The sequence below is a fragment of the Thamnophis elegans genome, chromosome 3 (genome assembly GCF_009769535.1).
Source record: "Thamnophis elegans isolate rThaEle1 chromosome 3, rThaEle1.pri, whole genome shotgun sequence".
Lineage (NCBI taxonomy): Eukaryota > Metazoa > Chordata > Lepidosauria > Squamata > Colubridae > Thamnophis > Thamnophis elegans.
This window is the reverse complement of record NC_045543.1, coordinates 46,644,825-46,667,104: the sequence shown is the minus strand read 5'-3', so window position 1 is coordinate 46,667,104 and position 22,280 is coordinate 46,644,825. Positions and strand designations below refer to the sequence as shown.

Sequence of the window (22,280 nt, the reverse complement as noted above, 5' to 3'; positions counted from 1 at the left end):
CCCTCTGTAGAGTTTAGTGGAATCTGATCCCATTTAGTAGCACTCATTTCAGTAAGCTGTGATTGGTTAATCATTGCTTGAATAATTGAATTCACAATATTAAGCTAAAACAAAACAAATGCTATGGTTTTATACTATGTGTGAATCCAGCTGTATACACAACAGATGAATTTGAGTTTCTGAAGAAGAGAGTTAAATACATAATCCTTCACACTGGTGCATGAGACTAGAGACGATTTACAATTGAAACATTTAAATTTGAAACATGTTAAAGAGGATTATTTAAGTACAATTTTGAATGATACTAGTTTCAAGTATCTAAAAGAAGAGCAACAATCTGAAATACGAGCAACAAATTCAGAGTATGAATGTGAAGTGTTTATTAAGCAAGCAAGAGAAATTGTTCAAACATTTACATCACCCGTGTAAGAGTAAATACATTTCCTAGACCGTTCTTGTAGATGTATTTAAAATGTACACCTTTTATTATGAAATAATTTCAAAGCACTCTACATGCACAAATTTGTACTTCCATATTTAAAAAAATATTTTTGCACAAGATGGAAATATGTTTACAAATAAGCTGACACAACAAAGCTATTAACAAATGGGATGCAAATTATTTAAAGAACTGGCTTTAGATTAATGTACATTTCAACTGTATTCATTTACTTTCATTTTTTCACTCTTAATTCTCCATTGTAGTGATCTCTAAATTTCACTCAGGTTTTCCACAATGATCTTTAAAAGGAAGGAAAGTTCACCCTTCCAAACTAGAATCAGTTGCTCAGCTCTGTCTGATACATGGACATATGGAATTCCAAAAACCATTATATAGAATTCATACATATGTGGAAGCCATACCCAATCCCTTTTTAGACTGAAGCTGGAAACTGGTAGATTTTTATGCAACTATTTTCCATATAAATAGAAATGTGATTCTAACTTTAAAATGCTAAAATCATATTTTTTACAGAACTAATTAAATCTCTATCTGCTAACTTTTGCAATTAAATCCTATCCATGAAATGTGTTCAGTAGCATCCAACAGTTTATTCCATAATATGTTTATTTAGAATTTCAGCCTTCCCCATGCTTTAGAGCTAAAACCAATCAGATCCCTGACATTCATTGCAAAAAAAGGGGAAAAGAAAGTATTCAGGTGTTCAGAGACAGCCTATAAAAATATTTGAGAGAAAAACATGCAAAATATGTAACGGCTTCCAATTCTGATCATCTATAGCTGGTATACAATGTCAAAGCACTTGGTTTCATTTTTAAGGAATACTTTTCACATGAATTTGCATGCTAAGAAATTAACTCTGGGGCATGTTCAAGAATTTGCATACTCTTGTTCCTTAGAGACATTATAAAGCTTCAACACTTTGATCCCCAAAGATCTGACATTTTCTTACTGTTATCAGATCAATGTTGTTGGGCTAGCTGTCTTTCAGGTTATGTTGCCAACCATGGCTGATTGTTTTCGATGCGAATTTTGAACTTGGGATAAGTGGCATTTTTAATATGTGCCCTACATCCTTTTGAAATCAGTGCAACAAATTCTAGTCTGATTTCAATGTCACTGAAACATGACCAGCTTTTTCACAATCTATGTGGCAATGTTTTATCGGTAGAAACCTTTTTTACCCCTATACATACAGTACTCAGATTTATCCATTCTCAAATCTGATGTATATTACTGCACTGAGTGTACATTCTGCAACAATTACAATTGTACATATCAGTAGTGTTTTGATAAACTCATAAGGTTTTTGTATCAATGTATCAAACTCAATAAATACAATGTATCTGCTTTGGCTGATATGTCATGCTTTCTACAGTTTAATATACAATGGGACAAAAATAGGATTAAGCTCTTCATTTTAAAGTATATATGGGCATAGTACATATTCTGATCAGAATCATAAACGGATGTAAAATATGTTTATAGAAATAAATGATAAATGTAAAGAGAAAAAAATGGTATAAATCAGTTATAGTTATAGCTAATGTTTACTGGAGATCTTTGAAAAGACATGCATAAGAATGTTAATTTTTAGTGCTGCATTTTTATAATCAGGCAACTTTTCCCTTATTAAGGAACAGAGATTGTTACTAGGATTTTATAAAATCAAATATTAATTTCCATTAAGCCAAAATAGTAACTAAGCTCGAAACATTCCCACTCAAAAATGTTTCATTTTAAAAAGCCATGTGGCCATACTATCTAATTTAACATCACTAAATGTTAAGGATAACTACGAGACAGAAAGATCAGTGAATCCCTGAACATTTCTGAAACTAAGAGTAAGTTCTGCATCGTATATAATTTTATTAAGGGTTTGAAGCACTAAATATGTCTAGCAGTAATTAAAGCAGCGGTGCAAAAAAACAGACAAAACTCAGAGATTGTGGATTATGGGGGTTGTAATCCAACACATCTGACGGACTCAAAACAGCAGCGTTGTAGTATTACATGTAGAATATTGAACAGCCTTGCTTTGCTTCAAGGGGCCATTCTCAGTTGCCTAAAATAATCTCTTTGCACTGCTGGCTTCCTGCATTTTGAAAAGGAACTGCTGTACTGTATGCTGATTTTAAAGAAAAGCATGATATGAGGTAGGATGTTTTAAAAAATGCAATGCAATATATAATTTACACTGATGATTGTAATACAATAAATTCAACTCTACTAAAAAATACAAGCCACGTTCAATTACTCTCTCCATTTCTACTCAAGATTTTTAAAGCTTTAGGAAGAGTTAGATTGGAGTAATCCAAACACCAAATCACCTTCATGGCTGCATGTTAGAATTCTATAGGGACTGGGGAAAGTGCAAAATACTTCCTGGAAATCCCAACATCTTGGGGTTTGTTTGTTTTTAAAGAAAATGTTCTAGTTCTTATGGTTGCAAAAAATATGCTTGAAAATGGTATTAGAGTTGGGGGGGAGCTGCTTTTCAGTGACTGGAATTAGCGTTTTGGTACTTAGCTTGCAAAAGCCATAGGAATGATTGAAAAAGCCTTGTATCAAGCCCGTTCATTAGCTATCCAGTTCAGGGTAGGTTTTTTTTTTACATCTAATTCATGCCTTCTGCCTCATTAAGGCAGAAGCCATTCATAATCTGATGCCAGACTATGTCTTTCTTTTCTTTCTTTCTCCCTCTTCTCTCTCTCTCTCTCTCTCTCTTCTTTATTTCTCTTTATTTATTGGCCACTCAATTTACCACAGGGAGATGCCAGAGACTTAATCTCTCAGACTACATGCAAAGTATTTGTTCCCTTTCCATACTTTTCCACATGTTGCAGACTCTTACTACTTGGTCAATGTTGGTGTGTGACAGGGTTTATAGTTATACTGTAAAATATTTGAGAAGTTTAATGAATAAATAGGTAAAAAATTACCATGCCAGAAGCTTTTGCATTATCAAAATAAACTGACTAAACAAAAATACTTTTAAGAATCCAGCTTACTGAAATATTATCTGGAAGAAAATTACATAAAGCTTGAAAGATAATTTTTGATACCATAACATATTGATTCATTCATACCGATGATTCATTCATTCATTCCATTATATAGTTCCCCACTTGCCAAGCAACTCTTGCTACCGGTAGTAATAGTGAAGACTCTATTACCATGATTGTACTTTAAGTTAGTATCATCTAGCCAGCCATTATTTCATTCCAAATACAGCATCTTTTTTGAAGTATATTCATATCCTCATAGTCAACTAATTGAATTTTGAGATGACATTTACCACCAATTTAAAAAGTATTTTAGTGTAATTTAAAGTCAATAGAACTGTACTAAGATTGACATTAGCAAAAAGGCACTCTCCATTTCAGAAAACCATTGCTCTTTTTGAACTCTAAAGAAACCCTGTTTCTTATCCTATGAATCTTATACTCAAAAAAGGTAAATGTAAGCTGACAAATCAAGACAATATAAACCTAGATCAGTTCAGATTCATCTGTCTTAGATGTATGCATCTACTGCTCCAAATCACAGCAATTAAGGACATCAAAGGAAGTAATTTCCTTCATCAAATAATTTGATTTTTTTTTAAAGTAAGAATTCAACAGTGCAACCTGAAACTTATGCACTTAAAGGTTGCACTATGCTTGTGCATGTGCAATATGCACATACAGAAGTTCACTTTCTCAAACTTTCCTGACTAGTCAAAGAACCTTTCATCATGGGTGAGTCACGGTTTTATAGGAACATGCTGAAACACAGGAGCTACACTTTTATCCCCAAAATATTTATTTTTAATCTCCGGAGTCACTTTTATGCAACCTTATGCTGCATAAAAGATAAGCAGAATTCAAATTCTGGCAGCTGAACTAAGGGAATTTTTCTTTGCATCACTCTGCTGCTTTAAAAAAATCTGGCATACCAAGAATCTCTTATTTTTATTCTGTAAGTTCATTAGGCCTTAGGTTTATTTCTGACAGATATAACTCAAAAGCTGAACCAAGCACAATAACTCTCTTTACTCTAAATATTATAACTAGTTACAAAATTTAAGAATAATGTTTTCATAGCCTGGGTAACATGCCAGTTCTCACGAAATGTAGTCTTGGAAGATTATTACTGACTGGACATCCAATATTATACACACTCATGTTAAAATGAAGCAACTGTACAGGAAGATCTCTAATGGAAAAAGAAAAGATAGGGAATCAAGTACATATACAAAAGCACACAGACATTTCTCCCTCTATCCCAGCTTAACTTCCAAAAGAAAAAAGCAGGAATACAGGAATCAGAGTGTTTAGATGCTGTAGAAAGATTAATGTTTAATTGTGTACCCTAAAAGAGATTTTGGGGTTGGGGGGAAGGGAGAGTGTGTCCCAACATTCAATGTTTAGGTGGATCAAAGTAAGTATGATTCTGCTGTCTACCTATTTGCTTGCCATTTATTTGAAATTTTAACAAGGTTTTAAGGAACTGCTCTCCATTTCCTATTCCAATAATTGATCTAGCCACATATTTTTTTATTTACAAAGTAATTATATATGATAAGTCATGGACTACAGTACTTCTCTCTGCAACCCAATTAGAGGCAGAGTAGTTGACAATCAGGCATTTTCTATCTTTTTGGTTTTCTGGCTCAGCTTTTTTTTTTCTTAATGCCTTTGGGGTATATATAAAATTTAAGCAAAAATGCACATATTCTAAAAAATGTTAAGGAAAAAATACATTAAAAATAAAAAATAAGATTTGACTCAAACTACAGAGCTTTGATCTGCAAAATGATTATAGATCTGGTTTCGTCTTAAAATTCAAGAACTGATTATCTAGCTCATTCAGATCATCCAGCAAAAATTAATTTGTACTTAATTTTAAATGAAAATTGTATTCATGTCATAACTACAATATATTTGTTTACCTTTTTCTCACATACACAATAGCACCATTTAAATACACCATGTGGCTAAGCAGGCTTCGGATTAAGAAAACCATTCTAGTCATTAAAATAGATGGCTAGAAATTCAACTCTAATGATGAGCAATATTAAATGAAGATTGAATCACCAGAAGGACAAAAAGGGTAGGTATTGTCTGCCATTCCATCCTATGTCTAACTTTAGATATGTTACAGACAGCGTAGCTCTGGGCTTGTTCGTAATTTATGTTAATCTATTAAATCATCTACAGAGCATATGGTGATCAACAGCTACATTCTATCCCACATGCCACAAGTTTCTTATTAAAGTGGCTACACTAATAATTCTGAGAATCAGCCAACACATTTTTTTTTCAGAACAGCATTTATAGACATATATTATCCCAAATTTGGTATTTTTCTGAGCCGCTTTATAAATATATTCTGATTTGGCATAATTTTCAGAACAACTAGCAGAGCAGCTAATTGCTAAATAAAACTTGTCCTCCTACTGGAAACATCACTTTCTTTTAAAAATGATCATTTAGGCATGCAATCATGTTAATTTCTAGGACACCAGACAGAAAAAATGTCATGCAGATGGGTTTTAGATGGTTCAAACAGATAGGAATGAGAGTCTGGCAAAAACTTTGAAGTCTCCGAATGGCTCTCAATTAACTGAACACTTTGCATGTGAATTTCAGGGAACCAATTACTTTACTTGTCACCTTACTTGCATGTCGGCGGAAACTGACACACAATTAATGTTTTATGTCTCTCATGTGAAATGGAAATTCAACAATCTTCTAGTATAAGCAATTCTGGGCAACAACAGGACTTTTGATTTTTTTTTTTAAAAAAAACATCTTCAGAGATATTACTGCCAAGTTATTTTAACATGTTCTCACATGCGAATATGCTAGTAAAATGTGTTACTCTTGCAACAGAAGAAAATATTTAGTTTTGCAAAATCTTTTGATTTTCATATATAGCTGGCGATAATCATATATATATATATATATATATATATATATATATATATATATATATACACACACACACACACAAAATCTTGCAACATATGGTCTAAGGTGTGCACACTAAGGATTTGTTTTTTACATGCTATAGCTTACCTGTGGAGGCTTGCAAGGCACATCAAAAGCCAACTAGCCTTAATCAGGTTGCAAACATAACTGCAGCACTGAGCAGCATTCATTTAAAAACTGATATTGAAAAAAATTTTTTATTCAATTTCAAAGTCCTTTGTTGCAATGAAACCCATCACGAGAAAGGACCCAAAGCCTCAGGATGTTCCCCAGCACCAGCCTCTTTCTTTTAAATGAACAGAAGCTTAAAGATCCACCATAGTTTGTTTGCTTACAAGCTGCTGCTTACTTCACTGAGGTTTGTGGCGTAGTTTCCTGCTGGATTGTAAATATATATATATATATATGGTTGGGCTCATACTCCATTCTCCAATCTATGTCCAATAACTTAACAGATGTTCCTTTAATAGAGATTTGTGAAAGAAAAAATGTTGTTATTCAGTTCAACAAACTTTCTCCAGCAAGTCATGGAGGGGCCTAGATGAGAGAGGTTTGTGTGTGGGAGCACAGAGTGATAACACTGCACAGTTCTTAAAGAGTACCAGCCTACAAACTGAACCACAGCAGAAAAATACAAAAAAGTAACGATAACAGTCTATTTAGTTGTTCACAAAAATAATAATGTAAATGCTGGCTATACTTAGTCTAATGTGCAAGAAAGTGCTCTATTACTTAGGAAAAAATACACAGCAAAATCCAGAAATCAAAGAATCAAAGTGAGCTAATCTCCACTCCTTTGATACAAAGCAGCAGACAGGTTTTAGCTGGTTGTTTTCCCTCCTTTCAAGCCCATCCAACATCTTGCACAAAGAGACACAGAGAAAAAACAAGGTTTACAAGTGCTACCAAGCTACCTCTAAATACGGATGGAATTATCAGGAGTGGAGAGATATAGTGTACACAAAAGTTCTAATGTGCAAATTCAGTCACAGAACACATAAAGGACTGGACTTGGGATCAGTTTTAAGTCCAATATTAACTCTGTACTTGTCCAAATTTACAAGACTTGTTTAAAAAAGCAAACACTCCAACTAAACTGAAGTAATTAAAAAACACAGAGATGTTCCTTTGAAGGCAAGGGGAGCCTAAAACTTTGGCTGATATAAAGAAACACGACCACTAAGGCACCCAGAGGCAATCTGACAATGTGTTGGAGAGAACTTGGTAGTCAGAACCACATCGCCATGCGAGTAGAGTGAGCGGATCTCCTGCAAGGGGGCAGCTTCTTTGGGCAAGCAGTCAATCAGTTCGCTGCACTGGGTGTCAAATCCCAACAAACGGATTCCATAGCCATGTGGGGAGGAGATCATTCGACCATCTGGGCTGAAACAGAGTTCTTTAATATAGCCCTGGCCTACATTGGCTTCTTCGATGCAATGAGTCAATCTGAGGGAACAGCGAGGGGAAACTGGCCGCACTGGTGCTCCTTCTTGGAATTCATAAACACAGGTCCACTACAGAAAGTAGGGGAGAAATAACATTTAATGTTATATCAACATAGATACTGCATAAATCTCTCTATTTCATGAAGGCTTTCGTGTAACAATATGGATAGTGTACTAGTGCTTCCCTGTTGTCTCACATTTAAATATTAAATAGACATCACCATTCTAAACCCTCTCTAAATTAGCCAAGATTGGTTACCAGCTGCTGTTTAGACTCATTCAGTATAACATTGCACAATGTCATGTTATAGTTAATTACATGGGCATAAGCAATAGCAATGCTTTGTAAACTATGGTTAGACGTTATTGAGTTCAGCATTTTCTTAATGACTAAACAAATGCCTAAATGTAGTAAGGGAAGTCTTCAGAAAAATATGATTTACGAACAGAGACATTTCTTTTTAACTATTGAGTTAATATAAAACCTTGTCATTTGAGAATTTTCTAATCCCCTTTCAAGCCAACTAAGCTATTGGGCTCTGATACACAGCCTTCAACTTACAACAGTTCATTTAGTGACAGTTCACAATTACAACAGCACTGTTGTTTACACATGACTCTTGCAGCATCCCCATGGTCACTTGATCAAAATTCAGATGCTTGGCAACTGACTTTTAATAGTTGCAACATTCTGGAGTCATTAGATCACCTTTGGTGACCTTCTGACAAACAAAGTCAATGGTGAAGCCAAATTCACTTAACAACTGTGTTACTAACTTAACAACTGCAAAGATTCATTTAACAACCAAGAAAAGTTGTAAAATGGGACACAACGCACTTAATAACTGTTTCACTTAGCAACATAAATTTTGGACTGAACTGTGGTTGTAAGTTGAGGACTACCTTTATGTCTGTAAAATTATACTCAATTCATTACACATTTGTATTTCCTTTTGTCTATCTCCATCTTGAATTATTGGAACAAAAACAAGTTGAGAATATGATTTTCTCCATGTCTTTCAGTCATTTTCACAAAGGAGAACATGACATCACCTTGAAAGATGATGAGAATGAAGCAAAATAATGAACCAGATGTTCAACTCCGTTGTTTTCAGCCAAGCTTAGTTTACATCATTCAAATGATCCAAATGAAGCAAACACCGCAACTCAAGATTACAACTATACACATTGCTGCCACATTTGTTCTGTATTTCTAATTTTATCAATGGAGTGACAATTCACTTCTATTTAATTAATAGACAAAAGACCTCCAGTTTTTTTTGCAAGAACATGATCAACATACATATGCACCATTATTATCACCCTATTTTTACCTCCTGATCATCAGTGTTACTTGAACATCGAAGAAGTGTCGCCCATCCTTTGGGATGGAGCTGCAGTGATGTAATGCAGTTTCCCCGATCCCTCTCACCAGGAACCTCTGGGGTTAAAACCTCAAGACTATTACGTGGAGAACCACCTAAGGGAACAAAATTAACAATTAACACCTTGTCCAATAGGAAATAACACTTTGTACTATAAGTCCTTGCCATATAGAAGAGGCTCAGATTTTGCAATTAGTCATTTACTCGTTTTACATACCTTCTCGTTGGGTTACTCGTACTGTATGTTTCTCAGTACGTGGGCCTGAATCTCCTTGGTGTCCTGGTGATTCAGCACTTCTAGGACCAGGTGAAGTGACGGATGCCAGATCTGAGAATGGAAAAGCAAGATGAGGTGACATGAAACACAAAAACAGTGTTAGATACCTCTCCTAATTTTTTAATTTCATGGCTTTGAAACTCTTTGCAAAGTGGTGCTCCATTAAAGATCAAGAATATCGTTCTTGATTTTTAAGAACTTTTCTTGTGTTAGATATCATTTGGTTGCTTATTTCTAAGAAGTATTGCAAAGATTTAGAAATTAATAGCTTACAGATTATTTTCCTTGGAATCTCATCCTCCTGAAAGTTAATCTTGTTATTTCAAGATCAGTAACAGCAGAACATACCCATAAGGCAACACCCCTAACTGACATTCTTCCAGAAAAAGCTACCATGCAAAAACATTAGGCTGGTTCCACTGAGCACAAAAAGTCACAAAAAGAATAGGCATCACGGTAGTTCACACGCCATTCAAAGCACTACCAGCTTTTCATAAAAAGAGGCAAACCATAAGTGGCTCCATCCAAATTGATTAACATGTATGAACATGAGATGGAAGTTTATTCTAAGACAAATAATGCTTACGCAGTTTATTTCTCAAATGTTTTAGTCGCCCTATGGCAACTAATTCAGCTAAAAATACACACAAAGATGCAATAAAACAATGCATTCAAAATTAGCAGAGGCTAAATTCATACACTGAAATTAATTTACTATGGTGTACAAATGCAGCCATAAATTTAGTGTATGCAAGATAATAGATAAATTATGCATGAACTCTCAGCACAAGAGCCATGGTGGCGCAGTAGTTAGAGACTGCAGTACTGCAGCCATGGTGGCACAGTAGTTAGATTGCAGTACAGCAGGCTACTTCTACTGACTGCCGGCTGCCAGCAATTTGGCAGTTCAATTCTCACCGGCTCAAGGTTGACTTAGCCTTGGTATAATGAGGACCCAGATTGTTGGGGGCAATATGCTAACTCCGTAAAACCACTCAGAGCTGTAAAGCATTGTGAAGCAGTATATAAGTCTAAGTGCTCTTGCTATTGCTACATGTCCTTCATCGTACTAACCTTTTGCAATATATACTATACAGGCTTTTCAAGTTAACTTACTTCTTGCATACAATGCTATATATCCAATGCCATCTATTATCTCACAAGATCTAGGAACAATATAGGCACAACAGGGGTAATATTAACAAAATGCCAAAACTTGCCAGAATTTGATGTGGTTCTCCTGGCTCTCAGAATGGGATAACTGACAACTTCTAAAGATTTGGTCAAGTCGAGATCATGCAAGATCAGAAGATATCCAGAAGAAGTGGAGATCAGCATTTTGGAGCAGTCTGGAGTCAATCTCATGCGCATGAGAAAGCGGGTGTGAAAGAACTTCTTGTGAGGACAGCCATCTTCTGTGCACCTAAGGAAAGACACCCATCAAACCACAATAATTTTTATTCCATACTTTTAAGTACCCCAAATTTTAATCCTATGTTTGAGATAGTATTTCTCTTAAAGAATAATATTCATCTTTCCTCTTCCTGTCCGACATATAATTTAAAGAAAAGCAAAGTGGCTATACAATCATTTTTCTACTGATATTTTGGTAGTGAGGAATCTCAACCTGAATATGCACGCTAAAATAGTTTATCAAAGAACCAAATTTCCCTCTCATTCAACTTGAGCCCTAAAACATCTGTTCCATCACTTCAAAGAAGCAGCAGGATTTTGCTATGCTTCATAGGTTGCTGGCAATGTCTCATGTGCAGTACATAAGCAGAAGAAAGCACCTTCAAACAAACAGCAGTTGCCATGACCCAGTACTATATTGCTGCTTATAAAGTAAGACAACATGTGGCAGATATTCTAGAAGATATTCCCGCACCTCTAATCCACCAATATTGTACACTATATTGCCAAAAGTATTCGCTCACCTACCTTTACTCACATATGAACTTACTGTAAGTGACATCCCATTCCTAATCCATAGGGTTCAATATGACATCGGTCCACCCTTTGCAGCTATAACAGCTTCAACTCTTCTGGGAAGGCTGTCCACAAGGTTTAGGAGTGTGTTCATGGGAATTTTTTTACCATTCTTCCAGAAGCGCATTTGTGAGGTCACACACTGATGTTGGACGAGTTTACATGGCCTACAACTTCGTGGCTGAGTTGCTGTCGTTCCCAAACATTTCCACATTCTTATAATACAGCTGAAAGTTGACTGTGGAATATTTAGGAGCGAGGAAATTTCATGACTGGATTTGTTGCACAGGTAGCATCCTATCACAGTTCCACTCTGGAATTCACTGAGCTCCTAAGAGCGACCCATTCTTTCACAAATGTTTGAAAAACAGTCTGCATGCCTAGGTACTTGATTTTATACACCTGTGGCCATGGAAGTGATTGGAACACCTGATTCTGATTATTTGGATGGATGAGTGAATATTTTTGGCAATATAGTGTATGTTCTGATGTAAAAGCACTGGGCTAGTATCCAGTGGTAACATATCATTGCTGCTCAAAACACCTGATTGGTTTCAGTATAAAAGTTCTAATTCTCTATTTTTATCTGTTTTATTTTTGATAAATAAAACTTCTGGATTTATGGTCACAGTAAAGATTTGATGTGGTCTTTCTTACTTATCTACTAGAATTTAAAAAACATTTCAAGATTCTGCTCCAAGCTTGGCTCTAAGTGGCCAATTTCCAGAAGCATTATGCTAATTTCAGCTATGACAGTTTGTTGACCTTACAATCAAGGGGAAAGGAAAGAATAAAGAATGATAGGAAATGAATTTTGACCTACATCTGCACAACACTAAGATATGAACCAAGAAACTCAAAGTGCAACCATATCCTATTTCCATGCAGCTAGCAAGTTTTCTGATAACTAACTAAAAAGGCAGTGTTGTTGTCTTTTCAGTCTTCTAAATGAAAAAAGGGATAAATGTGAAATTTCTTTACCTGTTGGTATCCCAAATGATGACATTTCCATCAAATCCCGATGTTACTAGCAATCTTGTGTTAGTATCATATTCAATATTCTTCACCCAGCTGGTGTGACCATGTAAAGTGCACACTTTTGAATCTAGCTTCCTCAGATCCCATAGTGCTACGGTAGTATCATCAGAGCAAGTTGCAAACAATCTGTTATCAAGAAACCTACAAATAAAATAAAAAGGGAAAGGGACAGGATCTCATTAATGCAGTCAAGTTCAAACATAATTAAATCATAACGCTAAATGTTACCCTGCATTGATTTCAAAAAATAATTATACCATATAGAATAGTATCAGTTTAATGCTTTTAAAGCATCTGACTTCTGAAAGACTAAAGCAGATCTCAAAAATGGGCTGCAGTGCTTGAAGTGAGAATTTGCAGACCTGCTGGTTTAAGAAATATCAGAAGAAGTTTTCTAAGGTGGCCAATTTTATATTTGGCTTATTTAGTAAGAATGTATTACAGGTACCGTTACTTTGTCATTTCACAATCCATGAAAAAATACCTCATTTGAAAAGAAACACACATGTTAAATGAGTATAAATGATTATATCATGTTCAATTATTAGCTTGCATATGTATTCATTTAAAAAAATGTTTGCTAGTTACTAACAAAGAAATGTGTTCAATCAAATTTGAAAATATATATATATATATATATATATATATATATATATATATATATATATATATATATGTTATATTTGTGCTGATAAATAAATAAATGGAGACTAGTATAGATCTATTTCAAGCTATTTAGCTCTCATCAGCTAGCCATACCCTTACTGGGAATCGAGCCTGTGCTGTATTGCCTCTAAGGCAGATGTGTTAACCATTGAGCCACAGAGCTTGACTCCTTATCAGCCAACCAGATACCTTTCACCTTGGCTGGCTGATAAGGAGTCGAGCTCTGTGGCTCAATGGTTAACACATCTGCCTTTGAGGCAATACAGCACAGGCTCGATTCCCAGTAAGGGTATGGCTAGCTGATGAGAGCTAAATAGCTTGAAATAGATCTATACTAGTCTCCCTTTATTTATTTATCAGCACAAATATAACAAATGTAACAAAAAGGCAACAGGTAAAAAAAAAAAAATTGGGTTTCTGTCTGGATGGTCTCTTGTGACAAGCCGAAGGACAGGGAATGGAAGTAGTGATCTTCCTCCCATATTTGGGCATACCGGGGGTTGTAACTCTAAAATATATCTATATATCTATATCTATATCTATATCTATATCTATATCTATATCTATATATGTGTGTGTGTGTGTGTGTGTGTGTATGTATATATATATATATATATATATATATATATATATACACACATACATACATACATACACACACACACATATACACACACACACATATACATACACACACACACACACACACACATACATACATTCTTATTCTCCATTTGGAATTACATCTGCCTTATTTATCTAACCTCTGAGATTCTTGGGCACAGTTGGCAGTAACTCTTGTAGAAGAGGAGTGAATAATTTAAGGACCTGAAAGCATAAGATCCCTCTATAAAGACTGAGGCTCCTACAATAATCTGTGCTCATCCACATTATCTGCTCATTGGCCATAGCAATGTGGCTTGAGTCTCCACAAAGACATGAATGTAATATTTGATACCAATTGAGAGCAAGAAAAACAAACATTTTGAATGACAACTAATTTGGATAACATTACAACTTCATCCGTCACTACTTTTAGAGTTGAACAAAACAGGCTTTAGAATTTTAATCATTGGCAACTGATTTTATTTGCCAGGAGACTAACCTTATGTTATTTACACAGTCCTCATGAGCAGTGGAAAGGGTTTTGATGTGCTTTGAAGAGATGGGATCAAACAGCAGGACTTCTGTCTGTTCACAAGCAACAGTTAGCACTGATCTAGACAGAAAAGAGAAGCAGGTATATTACATATAATAAACTTTATATTCTTTCACAAGAAAGACTCCAAAAGGTCCATGCACACTTAGAAATGAATCAATAAGAACAATACTAATCATGAGACAAAACTGTTGCTTTTGTGTTAATTTTTTTCTTCCTTCTTTTAAATTAATATGTATAAAACCAACCAACTACAGAATGCACTGAATAAACAGAATAAAAATAAAATAATGTTGTTGTTTCTTTGAGTCAATCTTGGCTTAAAGCAGTTGTCTGGACAAGTCCTTGCCGTTTTCTTGGCAAAATTTTCACAAGTGGTTTGTCTTTGCCTTCTTCCTGGGGTTGAGAGAGTAGGATTGGCCAAAGTCGCCCAGCTGGCATTCTGCCTCAGGCAGAAGTAGCATACATAGTCTCCTGGTTTCTAGTCTAGTTCTTTTAATCGTTACAACAAACTTGCTTTCTTCAATAACCACAATGTAATATTTCTAGCTAAAATACTCTAAATTATGTTCTACACATTTAAATTGTTAATTTTATTTTCTCCCACTTACTTCAGTGTTATGAAGCAGAAACTGTTTCATGAACTCTTATAGCACTCACTTCTGGTAAAACTAATTCTATGTACACAATTGTCCAAAAAGGACTGAGCAGGAAAATGCTTTGCTCAATCATCCAAGGTTCGATCAGAGAAATATCACTCTAATAATGGAAGAAAGTACTTTCTCCCCAGACAGAGTTCTAGAAGGCTTCAAATTTTATTTCTTTATTCAATTCAATTTAGGCTCTACCCAAATTCAACTGACCCTGCGTGAATCCTCAAATAGTAACATTAAGGATATTACTATCCTTAATAGTAATATTAAGACCCAAACCATAATAAAACCAAGATGGGATCCAGGCACAACATGCTAACAAACATTAAAAAAAAAACACCACCAAGAGACACATACAAGAACTCCCATCCAAATCACACATGGTTCTGAAGGCTGGGAACACATAGATTTCATGGGGATACCTTATTCCAAAAGGCACCCATTATGACAGAGAAGGTATGCTTCTTGGGTCCCAACAGATGACGTGGTTTAATTCAAGAGAACCAGAGTGGGCTAACTATGCAAATATGTTACCAGTTGAGCAGAACCCTTGGGAAACAGGTGCTCTCTCAAATAATTTTGTCCTATGATGTATAGATATTTACAGGTGATTTCATCAATGAGATTATTATTTGATCAACAAAATTACAAAGATAATAAAATGTAACTGGCTATTTACACACAAAGAAACAATTTATGTCTTTATTTGAATGTATTTCCTATTCCTATCCTTCCTTCCTTCTTCCTTCCTTCCTCCCCTCCCTTCTTTTGAAACCTTGAATAATTATGCTTTATTACTGTGCACCTGCTAAATTAATATTTCCCATGTACATTTGAGCTTCAATGAACAAAATTCCTTTAACTGATCATTGTTTGTGTGATCACAAATATACAATAAGGCTACAAGTACATTGTATAGATTGCAGTCTTCTTTTTAAACATCATCTAACAGCAAAGGCAAGATTTAATGTTTTTTCTCCCCAATTCTGCAAAAAATACTTGTGCATCCATATAATTTAGGAACAGATTTTACACTGCATTAGAAAAAGAAGGTTATCTTTTTATAACCATAATGGAGCCTGCCCATTACAGTTGAAAGGGCATTAATGAGTCCTCATCCCTGCTCTGCTCAATGCATTAACGAATGTGCAAGTCGTTAAGTGGAATTTGGGGTACCTCAGGAGTGGGAAGACCCTAAATAAAGAGAACCTATGAATGAAGGTAAATATATGTGGCCCAGGGTAATGTTCCAATCTTGATCAGTCACCGGGACCAGAGGCTTAATCTTCTGAGCTTTCAGACACATGCTGGAGCCCATCCTCAGGGAATGCCTCCCTATCAGAATGTATGCCCAATTAGCACACACCTGTGAGAACCCAATTAAACAAAGAAGTTCATAAATTCACATATCTTTAAGCACCATTGTAATTTAATGACTCTTACTATTAAAGAAAGACTCTAACACCTTCTGTGGTTTGAAGCATCTTTTATGAACTTTAGCTGATTGGCAGCTGTAACGACACCTGCACGGAGATATCTTAACCAGGTATCCACATTCTTATAACTTCACTTCTGAAAGACTACTATCTATTGTACACAGGACTGCCTTTAGAAAAATTTAAAAACTGCTGTTGATTCAAGTTGCCCCACTCCCTCTCACACACACTCACATACACATTTCTAAACCGCCTATTTCCCTCACAGAAGGAGATAAAGCTCCAAAATTAGGAATTGGAATTGCTTCAAGTGCACATGCCAATACTTTACCAGCTGCCCAGTCTCCACGTGAATTTGTGGATTCTGTTGAAAGCGATGCTTTTAACAAATAGGGGTTAGGATCATTGGAAAGATAGATGGATGGATGGATGAATGGATGTGGGTCTGTGTGTGTATCTAAGGATTTCTGTGTGAATCCCTAACAAACGAACAGCAACATGTGACTACTAAGGCAAAGATCTTCTTAACAAGCTTTATGGAATAGCCTCCAAAGAACACGATGATTGATGGTCCTCTCTATGGCTTATTTGACACTAAATATTTTTATTTTGGCCAGTTTGTTTTAATGCGTCTTGGGCTCTTCTTTCAATATGATTTAATATTTAATACCTCCAGCAATACAAATAGGGTTTTTCAAGTTTATATTTATTTTTTAATTTTGATATTTAAGTCACTTACAAAATATATTTTAATAGGTAGTCTGTGATGGTTTGTATTTACTTATGGCTTCTTGCTTGCTATTCACATACCCATCCATGTTTCCAAAGATATGCTAGCTAGTTGATAACAGAAACTAAGATTAGGAATAGAGGAAGTAGAGAAAGTTTCCTAAAGGAGAGGGGACAAGCCTCAGATGCTTGACTGTCATTAAGGGTAGAATCTTATTATTACCAGGAATACATTGGCACATTACAGGTGCAGCTACGATGCAAATAGACAAGGGTTTAATAAAGAACAATGCGGGTTGGCAAACCTGAATTGGATGCAACAGTATTTATACTGCTAAAAGCTAACTAGCTGGAGATTGCCCCATTGGCCACAAAGAAGAGGACAAAAAGCCTGGGGAACTCTGCCAAAGACAAATGTGAGAATGCATGGTGGGACCTACCTACCCAAATATAGATGGTATTGGGGGGATTGAAAATGATGGAAGATCAAAGGTTTTAGCAATCAAAGAAAAGCCATATGCCAGACTGACTAAGAGGGGAAAGTTTTGCCTGTTACCTGCAAGTCCTTCATGAATTCTAATGAAGGCTGGAAAACCCAAACTTTGCACATTAAAAAAAAACAAATAGCCCCAAATAAAAGTACTAGTTCTGCTAAGCAATGGATCTGAATGCTGAATGTCAATGCTGAACAACAACAATCTAGAATTATATTTAGCTTTGAGTTTCTATCAAATTCCAAGAACCCATAGGTAATCATATAAATTTAATAAATTAGAGCCCACTGCAGATTCTTCATATTCTAGAGAAATAAAAGATCTAATTGTAAATTTAAAAACAACAACACAAGTCCTAGATTTCTGGCTTCTAAGTCTAAATGCACAGTAGTAACCTTTAATGCCTCTTAAACTTAAAGTATGACATCAAAGGAGAGGGGGAGAAGCAGAGAACCCTGAAATACTGGTTTCTCAATGATTTTACAAACTGCTGTCCTGTATCACTAGATCAGGATTCATGGAACAAACAATAGTAACCCAAAGTTTATGGGATACAAGCAAATTCCAGCCCCACTCTGTATCCTCAAAACGCCCTCAAATTGCACCATGGAAACTCAACTGCAATTCACTGATGATTTTCAACTATATAAGTTTTTTTTGCATTTTGGGGGCGATTGTGAAAAAAATGTTAAATAGTTCTGTAAAGCCTCTGCAATGTTTAATGCACTTATTTTGCACCTGGAAAACAAACAAAAATGGAGTGAAGAGGAATTCAGCTAGTTCTATTTCAATAATATTACCAAGTCATTTATAGTCCCTTCTTTACTAACAGAAGGTAATTTAAATGAAATATGATATAGAAATGTTGTACATCTATATCACGACAAACAAAAATGAAACATAAAACAACACTGTGTGAATCAAGCCAAGTTAGTAATGTCAAAGGACTGACACAGAAGAATGCATACTGCTGATTTAGTGCAAAAGGGATTAATTTAGTTTCCACCAGCCGCCGTATTTTAGGTTTAAGAAATAAATTGACAAGATGAAACAATCCAACTATTACCATCAAGGAGTACCAGGCAATCTATGTTTCAAGTACTTACAGCCAAAACCTATTTTGCATGAAAGTCATATACTTTTATTTTTGGACTTTCAGTGCAGAAACATATTATGAACGTTAGCATATTTATAAAAGACTGACTTATTAAGGTACTATAGCACAGTTACTTAATAAGGCTGCAATTCTCGTGTTCTCAATAAAAGTGGGCAGATAACAATGCAATTTATAATTTATTGACATTATCTTGAAGACTATATTTTAAAAAATAAAAATAAAATACACCATATATTTCCAGGAGAAAAATAGATACAAGAAAATACTATATAAAAAATACATATGTGCTAAATGAAAAACATCAGTGTTCAGATAAATATACCACCTTTACACAATATCCCAATCTGCTCAATACAATAGTTTCTAAGCTGAAATAACTTTTCCGTAACTTTAGCAGGTCTATCATTCAGGGCCCAGTGCGCTATTGTTTCAAATACAGATCTAAGCCTATAGGAGGCATATGGTTGATAACAATAAAAGAACTTCCCATGCATATACAGTCAACTAGAAGAGGCTCTGAAACAATCAAATAAGCCTTTCAAAGTATGCAGCCACCTTTACATTTTGAAGAATGCTTCATTCACACCAAGACACTTTGCAGAAGCATCCCTTTCAAATACTTTTCACAGCCTAATATCTGGACTACAGCCAACATATATTTAGCTGAGAATTTTTTAAAAAAACATTGAATTTGCTTGACCAAAGGTTGCAAAAGTTGATCACATGACTTTGGGAGACAGCAACTGTCATAAGAATGAGTCAGTTGCCAAGCACTTGAATTTTGATCACCTGACCAAGGGGATGCTACAAAGATTGTGAGTGTGAAAAAGGGTCATAAATGACTTTTTCAGTGCTGTTATAACTTTGAATGCTCACTAAATAAACTGTTGTAATATTTTTGTTGTTGTGATGTATTATATGAAATATACCGGCATTACCTTAATCCAAGAACAAAAAGATAAAAGACAAGTAGAAATTGTAAAGTGTATTAATCAATCTGGACATACATGAAAAAGTAACTTGGGGTCTAACTTGTTACAGTATTTTAAATAATGAGGGTCTCTGAGAAATAGATTTCACTTTATGCTAAACTAAGCTATATTCTTCAACACCAGTTTACATTCTTCAATGCAAAAACTAATAGTCCTTAACTTATGACCACGGTTGAAACCAAAATTTCTGTAGCAAATCACTTTTGAAATCTTTCCAAGAAAACTGCAAAGACAGGCAGTTATCAGGAGTCAAAAACTGACTAAAGAGCACCACCACCATCAATAAATCATTATTCAGAAGTTATGCTTTTCCTACTTTAGTTTCCTTTGAGCTTATAATAAATGCAGTACAGCAAAAAAAAAAAAATTGCAGTTTTCCCTTGGAGCAGCACATTGCAATATTCCTATCAATTATGATGAGTCCCATGAATATTTATTTTAAAAGTGTGGATTTTTTGTTAATACATTTCAGCTTTTCATGTGCTATTTAAATCATACATTCATCTTTAAAAAGAACATAAGGATAGGAAACAATTACACAAAAAAGGTGTGAAAGCTTCTATTTGTACATGACAGCTTCAAAGAACAGCAAATTAACATTAGTGGATGGAAGACTAATAGAACTTGAGATATTTGATATACATTAAACCAGCTGTCACCAACTGTTGGTCCATGGGCCACTGGTGATCTGCAAGAAAATGGTGGTCCGCAGAAAAATTATTTGCATTTTTTATATTGCATTAAATACTATGTATCTTTTCAAAAAATTCATATTAGTGGTCTGCAGGATTTAAAATTATGGATTTAGTGGTCCCTGAAGTCCGAAAGGTTGGTGACCCCTGCAATAAAGTACATATTTTTCTCATTACACCAACTGGCTTCCGACTACTAGGTGCCCCATCCATTCTTATCTCATTTATTGCTACTCTGTCCCCATTTCCCTAATTGCAAACACTTCAGGCCTTGCGCAGTTGCTTGCCCAATCCTAGTATGTCCTCATAACTTTACGTGCAAACTACAGCGGGGGGGGGGGGGGGGGGGAGAGAAGAGAGGCAACATCTATTACAATTGTACTGAATTCAGGGGGACGAAGAATAAAAATGGAGACACAATTCTTCGTTTGCAAGCGTGGATATAATTCAACCTGCAGCTAAAATTGCAAAAATATGCCGCGGAGCCCGGCACTAAACGGAGACCTCTCGCACCCCACGCAAACGAGGAGGTCGAGGCACCCCAAAGCAACCCTTCTCTCCATCCTTACCCGCCAGGGGAGTACTCCAGGTTGAAAACGGCGCCGTGGGTGCGGGTGATGGGGGACACAGAATCGGCGGGCTGAATAGCACCATAGAGCCTCGTCATGGCCCGGAAAGTGTCCCTCGCCGGCTCCACGCAGCGGCCCCCATGGCCCAGGCCCCGTTCCCGCACCCAGGAGAACAGCCCCCCGCCTGGAGCCGAGACCGGGGCGGTGGAAGTAAAAGAGGCCGGGGGCGACTTCGGGGACACCGCCCGGGGTGGTGAGCTCGAAGGGGGCGGCGACTGGTCGCCGTCGCCCGGGGGCGACCGCTCTGGGGTAGGGACCCACCGCGTCTTCCAGCTCATCCCGAGCCCGAGCCCGCCGCCACGACAAGCAGCAGCACCACCACCATTCCCCACCCACCCCCGGGCCTTCGGCTCCCCACCACTTCCGGTGCGGTGAGCACCAAAGAAATCGCACCGGGCGCAAACTCGAGAGTGTCTCGGAGCGGCCGCCCGATTGGTGTTCCCCCAGCTCTTTGGCGAAACGCGGTCATGCTGAGCTTTGAGCGGCCGGGCGTTTTAAACAGACCGGAAAGCGGTTTTATGTTTCTGGTTTCGTTTGGAAATTTCAGGAATCAAATGTAATTTTCATAGGAGTTATGCAGGATTAATGGCTGCTTTCAGCAAGGTTTGTGCTCGGAGTTTGCTAGCAGCGTTCCGTTAAGTCTCAAAAATCCAAAGGCAAATTAATGTCTTGTCTGCCCTGCATATCTGTCAAATTGGTGGGAGGAACCAATAGGAGATAATAGTTGTAGCTCATGATTGAATTGTGAGAATCTTGATGCTCTCTAAGCTGGTTGTTTTCTTGAAGATGTTTCGTTACCCAACTAGGTAACGTCATCGGGGCTGAAGAGGAAGCCAGCAATATGTTGTCCAGTTTCTTAAGTCTCTGATTAGAAATTCAGCCTTTCACAAAATAATCTGAGAATGCTCGGCATATGCCAGAAGGGATTGTAACCATCCTTACACTTACCAAGGAAAACTGTGTGGTACAAGATATGGGTTAGGCTAGGAACAGTATGCTTCTTCACTCTTAGTTTAAAAAAAAAAAGCATCGGAATGATCAAAGCCATGATGGGAGATTGGGAAAGTTCCGATTCAGCTCTGAGTTGAAGAAGCTTCTTGGATGAGAAGCAAAACATCTTCAAGGAAAAACAAAGAAAGTC

General features: G+C 36.3%; 1 protein-coding gene across 1 annotated transcript; it reads right to left on the bottom strand.

Annotated features, from left to right (window-relative positions):
- Positions 1-360: 360 nt before the first annotated feature.
- DCAF10 (DDB1 and CUL4 associated factor 10) lies at positions 361-21,504 on the bottom strand. Its single transcript, XM_032213176.1, has 7 exons — positions 21,080-21,504; positions 14,344-14,457; positions 12,516-12,713; positions 10,766-10,968; positions 9,486-9,596; positions 9,218-9,363; positions 361-7,952 (listed from the first exon to the last, which is right to left on the bottom strand). The coding sequence occupies exons 1-7, from the start codon at positions 21,415-21,417 to the stop codon at positions 7,584-7,586; spliced, it is 1,479 nt and encodes a 492-aa protein (XP_032069067.1). The 5' UTR covers positions 21,418-21,504; the 3' UTR covers positions 361-7,583.
- Between the last annotated feature and the right edge of the window lie 776 nt (positions 21,505-22,280).

Coding starts and splice junctions, on each gene's coding strand:
- DCAF10 (XM_032213176.1), bottom strand. CDS start 21,417: ATGAGCTGGAAGACGCGGTGGGTCCCTACCCCAGAGCGGTCGCCCCCG. Junction 12,714..14,343: donor GACTGTGTAAATAACATAAG/GTTAGTCTCCTG, acceptor TTTTATTTGTAG/GTTTCTTGATAACAGATTGT. Junction 9,364..9,485: donor ACGAGTAACCCAACGAGAAG/GTATGTAAAACG, acceptor TTGTTCCCTTAG/GTGGTTCTCCACGTAATAGT.